At 44.6% G+C, this 15,254-nt stretch overlaps 2 protein-coding genes across 2 annotated transcripts; both read right to left on the bottom strand.

Moving 5' to 3' along the window:
• Positions 1-3,324: 3,324 nt before the first annotated feature.
• LOC148084289 (toll-like receptor 1) lies at positions 3,325-9,514 on the bottom strand. Its single transcript, XM_087785889.1, has 2 exons — positions 7,268-9,514; positions 3,325-3,474 (listed from the first exon to the last, which is right to left on the bottom strand). Exons 1-2 carry the CDS (start codon positions 9,506-9,508, stop codon positions 3,325-3,327), a joined length of 2,391 nt encoding a protein of 796 aa, XP_087642015.1. The 5' UTR covers positions 9,509-9,514.
• A 1,870-nt stretch (positions 9,515-11,384) lies between these two features.
• On the bottom strand, positions 11,385-12,205 carry LOC148084288 (toll-like receptor 2 type-2). Its single transcript, XM_087786068.1, has one exon. It carries the CDS (start codon positions 12,057-12,059, stop codon positions 11,385-11,387), a length of 675 nt encoding a protein of 224 aa, XP_087642194.1. The 5' UTR covers positions 12,060-12,205.
• Between the last annotated feature and the right edge of the window lie 3,049 nt (positions 12,206-15,254).

Below are 15,254 nucleotides of genomic sequence, written 5' to 3'. Positions count from 1 at the left end.
AGAAAAGACACGTATGTACAAGATTTTATAATAAATGAATGCTCATTGCCTCCAATAAAGTTTGTTGACACAAATAACTCAAACATGAATTCTTTCAATGACCTTTTCAGGACATGTTTATGATGGTACAAAGAACTAATGGCTGCATTTTGGGGAGGTTCTGGACCAGCATCTGGATGTAGGAATCATTTGATGGATATGTGACTCTGTCAAGAGCGAGGTTGTATGTACCTGAAACATCACATGGACACCCGGGGGCAGTACCTATGGATTGGAAAAATTGGATGGTGAGTTCCCATATCAAAGATGGCTATCGGATGGTATGTTCCAACTATAGATGGTCAATTCAGGGGTCCTGGAAAGAAGGCTCGAACTACGGACTGATAGGACCAAATGTGGTCTTCACCCGGTTTGTTGAACTATGGATCTATACCCTCGACAGGATCCTTGAGGCTTTATGGGAGTTTTCTAAACCTGTCTACATGTGTATTGTGGATCTGGAGAAAGGCATTCCCCATGTCCCACCAGTAATTTTATGGGGGGGGGGGGCTCTCCCGAAATATGGGGTATTAGATACCAATGTTCTCTGTTGGTCTTAAAGGGCTAACCTGAGAACACAGACCATGTGTATAAGAAAGTTCAGAGTAGACTGTACTTTCTGAGGAGGCTCCGAACATTAAACATCTGCAGGAAACTCCTGTCCATGTTCTACCAGTCTGTGGTGGCCAGCATAGAACAGGAGTTCTATGCTGTGGTGTGTTGGGTTGGGAATGTGTCCAAGAGGAGGTCCACAGGTTGGGCAGATTGAGTCCTTTGTGGAAGTTGACCTGAACCACCGGGACTCGCTTCTGTGTCACTTTACTCGCTTGTTCCGCTGCTGGCGTCAGAAAACCACCACAAGTAGTGGAGGAAACACCAGAGGCAACTCGCTGGATCAAGTGAGTCTGCGGCTGCGCAAGAAGGGTCTTCAACGTTCCCCCTTCGCGAGGGGTTGTGGGTAGTGGAGTTCGTGAACTTTGCGTATGCAGAGAGGGCTCGGAAAGTCGGAAGGTATCAGGGAATTAATATGTTATAAATACATTTATATTAAAAAATATGTTTGACTTGTTTTAATATTATATATAATATCATTTTGTTTAAATAACTAAAATTTCCCTGAGATTCAGCAAAAAAAAAAAAAAAAAATGGTGGTTTATTTCAATTATTGTTATGCTCGCAACTTCTTAAAAAACATGTTAGTAAGTAAGTCGTTTTTATTTGTATAGCGCTTTTCTAGACCAGGGTCACAAAGCGCTTAAACAATCAAAACAATATTCAATAAAGTATATACTTTAAAGTGCAGATAAAACTGATAACACAACAGGAGTTCCAGAAAGGAAAAGCCTGAACAAATAAAAAGGTCTTAAGATGTTTCTTGAAGGAGTCAGAAGACTCCATCAAGCGCAAAGAGAGAGGAAGATCTTTCCAAAGCTTAGGAGCAACAGCCTGGAAGGATTTCTCTCCTCACGTCCTGAACCGTGTGCGTGGAACCATCAGTAGATTCTGATCCAAAGAGCTCAGAGCCCGAGCTGGGGTATAAGGCTGGATCTGATCAGTGATGTAAGGAGGAGCCTGATCATGAATAGATCTGAAAGTAAGGACCAGACTTTTAAAGTTGATTCTGAAAGAAACTGGAAGCCAGTGATGAGTTTTAAGGATTGGAGAAATGTGAGTTCTTCTACTTGAGCGGGTCAGAATTCTTGCTGCAGAGTTCTGTAACAACTGCAGGCGAGACAGCTCCTTCTTGTTAAGACATGAAAATAAACTGTTGCAGTAGTCCAGGCGAGAAGACACAAACGCATGGATTACAAGCTCCATGTCCATGATTATAAGTGGTAGGTTTGTTTGACATCGGAGTTAGAATACCTGGATGTGTTGATTGTGTCCCTTGAGTCCTATGAGAAAGTGTGGGGTCCCTGGCCATAGGACCATGGTGTTGAATGAGCCCAGGCATGGAGAAGAGTTTGGGAACCACTGTATAGTATGCAAGTAAACGTGTGCCACCAGTCTTTGAATGAGAATTCCTAACACCGAATTTGAATTTGAAAAACTGTCAAATTTCAAGCAATTGTATATACTGTATATGCATTTATACATTCAGACTAAAATTCAAGGTGTGAAAAAAGACTTAATGTGTAAAATAAAAAATAAATAAAAATCATATGTTAAAAAAAATAAATAAATAAGTGTAACAAATAAGTTTTTGAATTCAGAACATACACACAACTAAGAAGAAGCATTCGGTTGACCCGGATGTTAACAGTAATTGAACCAAATTTCTGACACTGAATTAATTTATTTTTACATGTCATTTTTTGACGTTAATATTTTTCAATTAACTGTTTAAACTGAATATATGTTTGACATTGAATGTATGTACACAGTCATCTATTCATGCATTGAAACAAGTCTAATGGTACTTATATATGTATGTACTTTCATAGTACAGCACAAACTATATTTGTGTGTGCATCTACAGTATGTATTTTTTTCTACTCTTGGGATTTATTTATAATCATTTTTAAAACAAATCTATTTTTACAATCAAATTTTTATAAAATAAATGAAAGGGTGTTGGTTAGTAATACTTTCCTTTATTGGCTGATAATACAACAACTGAGAGCAAAAACTATGTATGCTAAAGTTATTACGATATAAGCAAGATCAAACCAACAAAATACTTTATAAAGAACATAAAACAATCAAATGGTGTGTATGCTAACAGTATCAGGCACTAGGGGGAGATGTTTCTTTGCAAATTAAATAAAGCGTTTCAAAAACCATTCATGAGCCTATTATACAAGCATGAAGGACAACAAACTATGTTGTTGGTTGGCACTGACGATTGAGACATGTCTCATTATACTATTAAATAAAAATACCTATATAAAACTTTAAATTTAAAAATGAAACAGTCATATAGTTTGATGTTTAGGAAAAAAAAAACATTGGCAAGTTCATTAGCAATGAGCCAGAAACATCTGTTTTAATATTTTAACTCTACAAATTTTCGCGATCAAAGTCCTAATCACATGTGCAGATCGTCCGTAGAAAACATGGCGTGACATATATTTGCATCCACATCATACCTGAGAGAAATATTACATTTGACGGAGGACTATTGACACATTATATTTCACTGTGGCCAAAGACAACATTTTATGGAAATATGTTTTGCCATTTATAGGTATGTTGGCAATATAGTTATTTATTTACAGAAAAAGATACATTTGGATAAATTTGCCTTAAATCCCACGTTTAATTTTCATATGCGGGCCCACTTTTCTAAACTTCCGATTCAATTTGGCCGGCTGTGTTTGGAATAGAACTAGCTGCAGTTTTCCTAATTACTGCCTTCCCTGCCGTACGCAACATGGATTTAAGACTTGCCCAGAAAACCTGTTGCTTCCTTTCATCGTCAGGCCACTCCAGGTACTGTCATGTTTTGGTGCTTTTCCTGTTTTATTTTGTAGTCGGTTTCCTGTTTTGGTTCGTGTCTTTGTTTTTGTCTTGACAGACGCTGGCAGGTGCGCGGCTGGGGGTGATTGAATGGCGGGTTCTTCCCACAGAAAAGGAGCGTCGCGGACCTGAAGAACTCGCCAGAGAATTGAGTTTCCAGACTAGGTTGGCATTCGTAGATTCTCTTTGCTCGTGTTCCCTATGAACTTTTTCCTCAAGACCCCTGACGTTGTCAGCGCCTTGTTTTGCTCACGTGAGTCTTTTTCCTCTTTTGTTTTAGTTCCGGATCTGAGATCCCGATATCCAGCCGCGTCCTGCCTTCGTCCCGAGTTCCTGATTTGTTTTTTGTTTCGGTCCCTTCCAACCGCTTGGAATATTAAAATACTTTGCTTGAACATTTGCTCCGAGGATATTTGTCCACTTCCGCTTCTGGGTCTCCTGCCGAGTTCCACCCGTGACAGAATTCTCTGGCCACCAAATGGACCCAGCGGAAGTGAAGGAGCTCCGCCGAGCCCTCGATTCTCAAGGAACCAGACTTTGTTCGCTCGAGGAGATGACACGGGAGAGTCACGCAGCGCTGGTCCAGCTGTCAGCCGCCGTGGGTGAGTTGACTCTCCGTGTGGCCCCTCCCGCACCTGTTGCAGCCGCTGCAGCCGCTGTACGCACGCCGACTGTTTCTGCTCCTGCTCAACCTGAGAGACTGCCGGTTCTACGCGAACCCACGATACCCACGCCGGGATATTATAGTGGAGAAGTGGGTGGTTGTTCACGTTTTTTGCTCCAAGTTCAGTTAGTTTTTAGCCAGCAGCCCTCCTCGTTTTCTGCGGGTCGCGCTCAGATCGCTTATCTAATAAACCTCCTCCGGGGTAGAGCAGCGGACTGGGCTACTTCCCTGTGGGAGTCTAACTCCCCGGCTCTAGCTAATTTTGATTGTTTCTCTGACGAGATGCGCCGTGTTTTTGACCTACCACATCGCTCTCCCGCGGTGTCCTCTCGCAGACTACTCAGGTTACGTCAGGGCGAGGAGTCTGTGGGGCATTACTCGGTAGATTTCCGAATTTTAGCTGCTGAGAGTGGTTGGAATGAACCCGCACTGATCACCGCGTTTACCCAGGGGTTAGGTAGCGCAGTCAGGGATCAACTCTCCACACGGGAGGAACCAGAGGGGTTGGAGGCCCTTATCAGCCTAGCCATCAGGATTGATAATAGGTTGAGGGAGCGCCGCAGGGAACGTGGCAGGGACGTTATCTCTCCTTCTTTTCCTCTTTTTGACCAACCTGCTCCTCTGTTGACTCCTGAGACTCCTACGCCGCCACCCGATGAGCCGATGCAGCTGGGTCGGACACGTTTGTCTCCGGAACAGCGCTCCCACAGGCTCACGAAGGGACTGTGTCTGTACTGCGGCGAGCCTGGTTATCGACTACGTGTCTGCCCCAGTCGACCTAAGGTTAGTGCTCGGGTGGGACACACTCGTTCGTCGCATGACCCGACTCACCGGATCACCCTACCTGGTCTTTTGACGGTTGACTTGACTTCGACGGCGGAAACTGTACTAATCGACTCTGGCACTGACGACAATTTTATTGACCGAGACTTCGCCCTTTCCCTCAACCTTCCCCTGCTTAAACTAGACGTTCCCCGCCCGGTCTGCGCCATAGATGGCCGACCACTACTCGACGTTACTCACCAGACTACTCCCCTTTCCCTCACGATTTCGGGTAACCACTCTGAGTTAATTTGTTTTCTTCTGATTTCTTCTCCCTCTTCTCCTATTGTTCTCGGTCTCCCCTGGCTTCGTATCCATAACCCTCACTTTGATTGGGTGAACTCCACGGTACTTGGTTGGAGCCCGCATTGTCATTCACAGTGTCTCCGTTCTGCACCTACTTGCTCTCGTCCTCCACTTCCCATCCCTCCCCCTCCTGACCTTTCCTCCGTTCCTCCAGAGTATCACAGTTTGGGTGAGGTTTTTAGCAAGGAGAGGGCGCTATCCCTACCACCGCACCGTCCCTATGACTGCGCCATCGACCTACTTCCTGGTTCTCCTCTTCCCTTTCTGGTGAGATTCTGGTGGCCGGAGATGGCACGCGACGTCCTGGAGTTTGTGGCTGCATGTACCACGTGTGCTCATGGAAAGTCCTCCCGTCGCCCCCCCCCCCCCCCGCTGGACTCCTTCGACCCTTACCTGTGCCGAGTCGCCCCTGGTCGCACATCTCTGTGGATTTCGTCACCGGTCTCCCTCCTTCCATGGGTAGGACAGTTATCCTGACAGTAGTGGACCGCTTTTCCAAGATGGTTCACTTTATCCCCCTGATAAAGTTACCGTCAGCCTTGGAGACAGCGGACCTGCTGGTCCTACATGTTTTTCGACTCCATGGTATCCCGGTAGACATTGTCTCGGATCGGGGACCCCAGTTCTCCTCGCAGGTATGGAGAGCTTTCTGTAGATCCCTGGGGGCTAAGGCTAGCCTTTCGTCGGGGTACCATCCGCAGAGCAACGGCCAGACGGAACGGGCCAACCAGGACCTGGAATCAGCTTTACGCTGCGTGTCGGCTCGTCACCCGGCCTCCTGGTGTCAGCACATCCCCTGGGTGGAGTATTCTCACAACTCCCTAACTTCATCTGCCACTGGGAGGTCACCATTCATGGCAGCGTATGGTTATCAACCACCTCTCTTCCCCTCTCAGGAGAGGGAGGCAGCGGTTCCCTCAGTTTGGGCCCACCTACGACGTTGTCGATCTGTCTGGCACCAGACCAGGGCGGCTTTATCCCGCACCGCTACAAGAAATCAACGCCTCGCTGACAAGCACCGTGTGCCAGACCCGAGGTACTCACCTGGCCAGAAGGTTTGGCTATCCACCCGGGACCTTCCCCTTCCAGTGGAATCACGCAAGCTGGCTCCTAGGTTCGTGGGGCCGTTCGAGATCGAAAAGATCATTAATCCCACTGCCATGCGCCTCAAGCTCCCTCCGTCGCTCAAGGTCCATCCCACCTTCCACATCTCTCTCCTGAAGCCCGTCTCAACCAGTCCTCTCAGTGCGCCAGCCGAGCCTCCACCTCCTCCGCTCATCATTGACAATCACCCTGCGTACAAGGTCCACAAGATCCTTGAGGTTCGCCGCAGAGGTCGGGGCTTCCAGTACCTAGTGGACTGGGAGGGCTACGGTCCAGAGGAGCGCTCCTGGATCTCCCGCTCACTCATCCTGGACCTCTCCCTCCTCCGAGACTTTTACCGGGAGCACCCGGAAAGACCGGGTAGAACGCCTGGAGGCGCTACCTAGAGGGGGGGGTACTGTCATGTTTTGGTGCTTTTCCTGTTTTATTTTGTAGTCGGTTTCCTGTTTTGGTTCGTGTCTTTGTTTTTGTCTTGACAGACGCTGGCAGGTGCGCGGCTGGGGGTGATTGAATGGCGGGTTCTTCCCACAGAAAAGGAGCGTCGCGGACCTGAAGAACTCGCCAGAGAATTGAGTTTCCAGACTAGGTTGGCATTCGTAGATTCTCTTTGCTCTTGTTCCCTATGAACTTTTTCCTGAAGACCCCTGACGTTGTCAGCGCCTTGTTTTGCTCACGTGAGTCTTTTTCCTCTTTTGTTTTAGTTCCGGATCTGAGATCCCGATCTCCAGCCGCGTCCTGCCTTCGTCCCGAGTTCCTGATTTGTTTTTTGTTTCGGTCCCTTCCGACCGCTTGGAATATTAAAAGACTTTGCTTGAACATTTGCTCCGAGGATATTTGTCCACTTCCGCTTCTGGGTCTCCTGCCGAGTTCCACCCGTGACAGATACGTCTGCTGCCTCAGTAGACGTCTTAGTCTCAAGAACTTCTTGGGCAAACAATCATCAGGCAACGGCTCCAAAAGGATGAAAACAAGGGAGTCCTCATGGACTCCAATGGCTCGGTGCTGAGCGAAGAACAGTTCGTAGTTACACCATTCACTCTGGATAAAATGCTTGGAGAGGACAAAAAGGGTCTTGTAGATGGATTCCACACAGTTAATGATGTTGTCTATGATCCAGTCTCCTGGTACAAAGTCACGTGCATGAACACACAGAGAAAACCCAGCATTTTCAAGGCACTTTACCAACTTGTTGTCCACCCAGTCTGCATCGTGATGGCTGTAGGAGATGAACCCATGATAAGCAAATGATACATCTGTTAAAATTTGCGATCGTTTCTTGCTTCGACTCTTCACTCGAATCCATACCATCAACATCTTTAAATACCACAAGCCATCATATTTGTAGAAAAGCACAATAATAGGGAACACTACAACCATCAAGCAAGACAGAGCTACAACAGCCCTGAGCCACATTGTACATGATAGCTCAGTTGTTTTGTACTCAGAGAGGGGAAGGCCTGCAAGTGACAGAGGAGAATTGCAAGCGTAGTCTAGGGGCCAATCTAGAAGCAGGGATTTGTTATAATGGGTGAGGAACCAGTGTGAGTCACACGAGCAGACGAATGGATTGTTCCCAGCTTTAATAGTCTGAAGACTTGGCAGTTGCTCCATGACCTCTTGGGATAGAAATGGGATGGCGTTCTGGTCTATATAAAGACTGATCAAAGCAGGGGCGTCATGAAAGTCCGGGAGCGAGTGAATACCATTGGAACTTAGTATAAGGTGTGTTGGACTGGGAAGCAAAATTCCATCATTCGGTGTTATGGTTGTGATTCCTGTTTTTGTCAAGTCAATCTTCATGAAATGTTTGGATAAGCATTGGAAAACACTATTTCCGAGGTTGTTGTTTGCCAGACTGATTTCTGTCAAGTGTTCCGGCCAATTGCATGGGTTATCAAGCGTGATGGAGTTGAAGCTGAGGTCGAGAAACTGTAGCGTGCTCATTTCATGTGTTTTATCGGCAAAGAATGACAGACTCTTGAAGCGGTTTTGGCTCAGGATCAACCGTTTCAGCTTTGGCAAAATGGAGGTGTATGTACAAGGGTACCACCAGAACCCACGGTCACTCAAAAGATTGTTGCTTAAATCCATAGTCTCCAGTGCTGGCAATGTTAAGAAGGATTGGCAGGGCACAATATTCATCCCAGTCCCAGAACATTTCACATAGGTCAGATTTGAAGATGCCTTAAGGCTTATATTAATTATGGGGTACTTCATTTGAAAATGATTAACACCATCAATAGTTAATGAACGGAAACCAACGGAGTGATTGATGGTTGTCACTTGTAACCCATCTGGAGTATCTTCATTGTAACTCATGTGGACAAATGATAAATCCTGAACAGTGGAGAGCCATACATTCTTCACAAGTGCTCCCATAAAAGAGCTGTTCATCCAGGTATACTCCAAGGTTACATTCTTAATGTTTGGCATTGTTCTCAAGTTCACGAAAGGGTCCCAATCAAGTTTACAGTTGTCAGAAAACAAAGTGATAAATCTCAATGCTGTTGCTCTTGCCTTGTTCAAATCACGTAGAACTTTGTCAAACAAGTCAAAACGACCACAAAAAGAAGAGTTGAGCGACATTTTCTTGATGGACAATTTTCCAAGGGCACCCGCCTCATATTTTTGCCAAGGAATTCCAGCTCTTAGAGTGAAATGTTGCAAAGGGATCCTGAGCAGGGAATTGAAGTCATCAGCGGTGACAGACCAAGCAGTTGTGCTTCCAAGAGAAAGGACCTCCAGATTCTTCATGAGCTCAAATGACCTCGGCACAGCATAGCTCTGGTAAGGATTGTCGGACATGTCAAGATTTTCCATGTTCGGCAACTTTAAATCAGGGATGGTCAGCAGTTTGTTGCTGGAAATGTTCAGAACCTTGAGGGTTGGGACCTGATCGAAAGTATCAACCGAAATCTCTTTCAAACCACAGTTGGTGATCTTTAGGAAACAAAGCTTGACTAGTCTTGAAAATGAATCCCCATTTAGTCTCTGGATGAAGTTGTAAGATAGATCGAGATACCTGATGTAGTTGGGGAGATCAGAAGGAACACGAGTGAGATTCTGATGTGTGAGTTCCTTCACTTCTCTCCTGGATGTCAGACACAGATTCATCCCTAGATCATCTGGTAATCCAGCTGTGAAGTCAAGGTCCTCCATCCAGATGACCAAGAGAGTTGTGACCAGGATAGTCACTTTGCCTCTGAGAAGAAAGAGAAATTAATAAGAACAATGTCTTCGAAACATGACTGCAGAACTCAATCTTCAGACTCACAAACCTGACAAACCCTTTTTATTGTATATATCGCCGACTGCAATCTTCCAACCTATAAGATTTAATTCCTCTTTTATATAACTTCATGATCTTTTAGACAGATTAAAAGGGATAGAGCGAAAGATACACTAGACCATAAAAAGTTACTGAGCCCTTTTTTCTTCTTTTTTTTGTAGACTGCAAACATCCACCCTATAAAGTGTTGTTCCTCTTTTACTACAATGTCCTCTTTCTAAAACATGTTTTGAAAGAGATTTTCATTTTATTTGGCTCAGAAGATCCTTCAATACGTAAAGTTACCTAAAAATGAAAATGATTATTAATTCAAACAGCATTTTTACTGTAATGGTGAGGTTGACCGAGAAGTGGAAACGGTCTCAGAACATAGATCAGTATTGGATCAATGTCTTCTGAAACAAATTCAATTTAAAATCCAGAGGAGAAGAGGCAATGACTCAATTCATGCATATCTGCCGAGATGAAACAAAAGCACGAAACAGAGTCTGAAGCAGACAAAAATATTAAGATAAGACACACAGGAAATATGACATTAAACACATTGCTTTGAAAGCATATCAATAATTGAATTAACTGAAAATATTGTGTCTGACTTTTAATATATTCCTAGAAATATGAGATCTTAAATCATACTAAAATGTTTATTAAAGTTTGGGGATAAAGAAAGACAAATAGTTAGTGATGAAGGATAGAAAGATAATATTGTGGAGATTGTTAAGGTTACCTAAAAATGGATTCTTGAGAATTTGCAGGTAAACTATAGACATTCTTTATGTTGGATTCTACCCCCAGTAAGTAAGTAAGTAATATTTGTAGAGCGCTTTTATAGACCAGGGTCACAAAGCGCTTAAACAATCGAAACAATACCCAACAAAAGTATATGTTTAAGTCAAAGATAGAGCCTGGTATCACAATCTGTTTTCATCATTTCCTGTTATGGGTTGCAAGACTTTTGATTGATTACATAATATTTGTATTTATTTGGGTTTAAAATCCCTGCATCCGTAGAAATACTGTAGACTGTACAATATCCCTACTATTACTACTAACACTTCTGATAAGAATGATGATAACAACCATAACAATGTTTAATGTCACTATTTAATCCACTTTTGCAGAGTTAAGGAGGAGCTTAATTAGTCAGTTAAATAACAATTCAATAGCATTTACCAAATAATCACAATGTATGAAAAGCTGCGAATATGACAAAAAGTGATACAAATTGAGAGAATCTATAAACAATTACATGAGTAGAATTGGTGAACAAAAAAAGAAAAATACTATGTAATAGAACATAGAATGCACGTAAAAAGAGAGCAAAAAATGCAACAGGGGAAGACATGTTCTTTGCAATTTAAATCACATTTTCCAAAATGCTTTTCTCCACTACAGGATCATATAAAATGCCACATATTCCTGCAGTCTCTGTCTGTACAAAAGCTTGAGACCCCCGTGAGGAAAGGAAAACATGTCAACACAAAAAGAAATATAAACTTTTTTAAGCATCGTAGAGAGATGTTCTTGCCATATTAGACAGTAAAAAACAATTTTTTTAACACCATACACCGGAGATAATATTTCACAAAAGCTCAGAGACTTCTACAATAGAAACATTTTGAAATTTAATTTACAAATTTGTGGAATATATTTATTTAGAAAACATTGTACAAGTCAGACAACGTTGGTTTCATCTTCTATTTACTCAAGATGTTCATATGCCGGCCCACTCCTATTAACTTGCCGTGAGATTTGGTTGGCTGTGTCTGAGATTGCCATGGCTACATCTTTTAAAGCAACGGACTTCTCTGCCGTACGCAGCATGGATTTAAGACTTGCCCAGAAAACCTGTTGCTTCCTTTCATCGTCGGGCCACTCCAGATACGTCTGCTGCCTCAGTAGACGTCTTAGTCTCAAGAACTTCTTGGGCAAACAATCATCAGGCAACGGCTCCAAAAGGATGAAAACAAGGGAGTCCTCATGGACTCCAATGGCTCGGTGCTGAGCGAAGAACAGTTCGTAGTTACACCATTCGCTCTGGATAAAATGCTTGGAGAGGACAAAAAGGGTCTTGTAGCTGGATTCCACATAGTTAATGATGTTGTCTATGATCCAGTCTCCTGGTACAAAGTCACGTGCATGAACACACGGAGAAAACCCAGCATTTTCAAGGCACTTTACCAACTTGTTGTCCACCCAGTCTGCATCGTGATGGCTGTAGGAGATGAACCCATGATAAACAAATGATACATCTGTTAACATTTGCGATCGCTTCTTGCTTCGACTCTTCACCCGAATCCATACCATCAACATCTTTAAATACCAAAAGCCATCATATTTGTAGAAAAGCACAATAATAGGGAACACTACAACCATCAAGCAAGACAGAGCTACGACAGCCCTGAGCCACAATATACATGATAGCTCAGTTGTTTTGTACTCAGAGAGGGGAAGGCCTGCGAGTGACAGAGGAGAATTGCAAGCGTAGTCTAGGGGCCAATCCAGAAGCAGGGATTTGTTAAAATGGGTGAGGAACCAGTGTGAGTCACACGAACAGACGAATGGATTGTTCCCAGCTTTAATAGTCTGAAGACTTGGCAGTTGCTCCATGACCTCTTGGGATAGAAATGGGATGGCGTTCTGGTCTATATGTAACCGGATGGTTATTTTTGGTTTGTTATTGAAATGATTGTTTACATTCTCTTGGTCTCCACTCCATACGCAGGTGAGGCCAATTAGTTAATGAGGGCGGGCTTTAACTATAAAGGGATGAGTCACTCAGTCTTCCCCTCTCCTGTGTCGTGACGGTCAGCGTTCTGGGACGTGCGTGGTCCTGTTCTCCGCTATTGGGTATGGTATTCCATTGACTCATAGTCCAGCACAGCGATCTAAATTACTATGCCCTGCCTTGCCTCTTTGTGTTTAGTTTGGGTTAGTTATTCTGTTCGCTATACAGTTATTTAGGTTTGGTTTGGTTCAACTTTGAGACTTGTATATTGTGTTAATGTGTTTATTTCCTGTGGTTCTTTTGTTTGGGTTTATCACTTTGTTTCAGTTTTTCGGAGTAGCGATGTGTTCAACTGAAGTAGTGTTCATAATTGTCATTTCTGTCCAGTCAATGTGTGTTTTTTGTTGAATACTAATGTGTTTTTGGTTTTCCCTTTATTTCTGTTATAATTACTAACTGTGTTTTGTTGATTGCAATTATGATTTTTTTGGGGACTACGTCAGTTGTAAGGCATTCGCTGCTCTGTCTGGCTAAACAATAAACTATATTTTCTGGTACTTGTGTTTGTGCCTGTATTCATTTGTCGGAGGTTTCTACGCGTAGGGTTGTGGGTCTATATCTTTAGGTGCAAGGCCTAAAGTGGCGTTGTTGGGTACTGATTAACACCAGTCCACCGTTACTCCCCGGGCTGGTGTAAAGAATCGGTTACATACGTTCTGGCGTTGTTGGCAGGATCTGGCAATCAGGCAAATGTACCTTTTATAGTTTCATTAAGTATCTGTTGTGTGTCAGAACCACAGGAATAGTTGCTTGTGTTGTTTACAAGTCAGCTTGGTTGTTTCTGTGTTGGCTTATGGTGAATAGAGTTTTTATTTTGAGGCAAGGCAGGGTCCGGTAGCTGACAGCCCCTTCTGGTTGCCCTTGGTAACCACGTCGGCAATACTCCAAAATGGCGGAAGAGCTCCAGGATCTGCGGGAGCAGGTGGAGAACCTGCAAGCTGAGAACAATCGGTTCCGTCGAGAGCGTGATGCCAGCAAGGCGGGCCCAAGTTTCCGAGGACGCACCGAGAGCGCTGCTGTTTCGGAGAGAGTGGTGTACCTCCCACGAGAGCGACGATGCCCTGTTTTCAGGGGTAGTCATGGCATCAGGATTGAAGAGTGGATTGAGGAAGTGGAACTCAGTATGAAGACCAATATGGGTGTGCCAAGTCCTATATTGTGCTACAGCAGGAATTTTTCAATAGGACACAGCTGGAGGGTGAGTCTCTTCTAGAGTTTTCCCATTCATTGAACTGCCTAATGAAAAAGATAGTTGCCTGCTCTCCAATGAGAGTCCCTAATGCTGCACTCTTACTTCGCGATCATTTTGTAGAGCATGTAACCAGTTCTGATTTGTGCAGAGAATTGAAGAGACTTGTTCGTAACCACCCTGAACTGACTCTGCTGGACATCAGAGCTGAGGCTATACGATGGGAAAGCGAGGGAGGAACAGAGGGTAGTCAGCCCACCATGTCTGCTTTTTGTGCCCCTCAAACTGTGACTAGACATACTGATGTTAACCCTGTAATCGTTGACTCTACTTCTGAACAGCTTTCAGCCCTTACTGCTTTGGTTAAAAAGCAACAGGAACAGCTTGACCAGATTACCCAGACATTGGCTGAGATGGAAAGGCCTCCTGTCCCTCATTCTAGGCACACTCGTGTGATTTGTAGACAGTGTCAACGGCCTGGTCACTATGCTAGCCACTGTGAAAATGAGCTTGTCCTTCCCAATACTGTCTCTACGTTTACTGCCTCCAGGGTACGCTATCGGCCAGGGCACACCAACACGAATGCAGACGCCTTATCTAGGAAGCCCTCCGGTATGGTCCAGAACCTAGGGAAGATGATGCCAGGAATCAAAGTACCCACCGGTGTCCATGGGGCGGCTAGAGAACATCTCTATGCGGGGTTGCAAGCAGCTGTGGCAGCCCTTCCGTCCCAGTCGCCGGACGACATCCAGTCACTTCAGGCAGCCGATTCAATAATTGGAGCCTTCCGCCACTTCTGGCTGGATAGAAGGTTGCCCAGCCGAGCAGAAAAGGAGCAACTGAGCCCCCAGGTACGTGGGCTGTTACAGCAGTGGGACTGTATAGTGATGAAAGATGACCTGCTGTATCGCCAACTTAAGCGTCCAGATGGTGGGGAAAATATTCTCCAGCTCCTTCTGCCAGAGTGTCTTAAAGAAGAGGTTCTCCAGCAGCTACACCGAAATCATGGACATCAGGGTATTGAGCGGACATCAGAGCTGGTGAGGCAGCGTTGCTACTGGCCCCGTATGGGCAAAGAAATCCGAGATTGGTGCCAACAGTGTGAGCGTTGTTCTTTAGCCAAGTCTACCCAGCCCAGGATCCAAGCCCCCATGGGTCACCTCTTAGCGGATTGGCCAAATCAGATTCTTGCCATTGACTTCACTCTTTTAGAGCGCGCAGAGGATGGTAGAGAGCTGGTGATGGTAATGACTGATGTGTTTTCAAAGTTCACCCAGGCTATACCCACCCGGGACCAGAAGGCCTCCACAGTAGCCGAAGTGCTTGTTAAGGAATGTTTTTTCCGCTATGGTGTTCCGGCCCGTATCCATTCAGACCAGGGGAGTAACTTTGAAAGTACCCTGGTAAGGCAGCTGTGCGACTTGTATGGTGTACAGAAGACCCGCACTACCCCTTACCATCCTCAGGGAAATGGACAATGTGAGAGGTTCAATCGAACAATGCACAACCTGCTGCGCACGCTTCCCCCTGACCAGAAGTTGTCTTGGCCCAGCCACCTTCCCCAGTTGACTTTCAGCTACAATACAACCCCACA

This window comes from Callionymus lyra, chromosome 3, assembly GCF_982586985.1.
Source record: "Callionymus lyra chromosome 3, fCalLyr1.hap1.1, whole genome shotgun sequence".
Taxonomy (NCBI): domain Eukaryota; kingdom Metazoa; phylum Chordata; class Actinopteri; order Syngnathiformes; family Callionymidae; genus Callionymus; species Callionymus lyra.
Note: the sequence above shows the minus strand (reverse complement) of the source record. Positions and strands in the feature narration are given on the sequence as shown.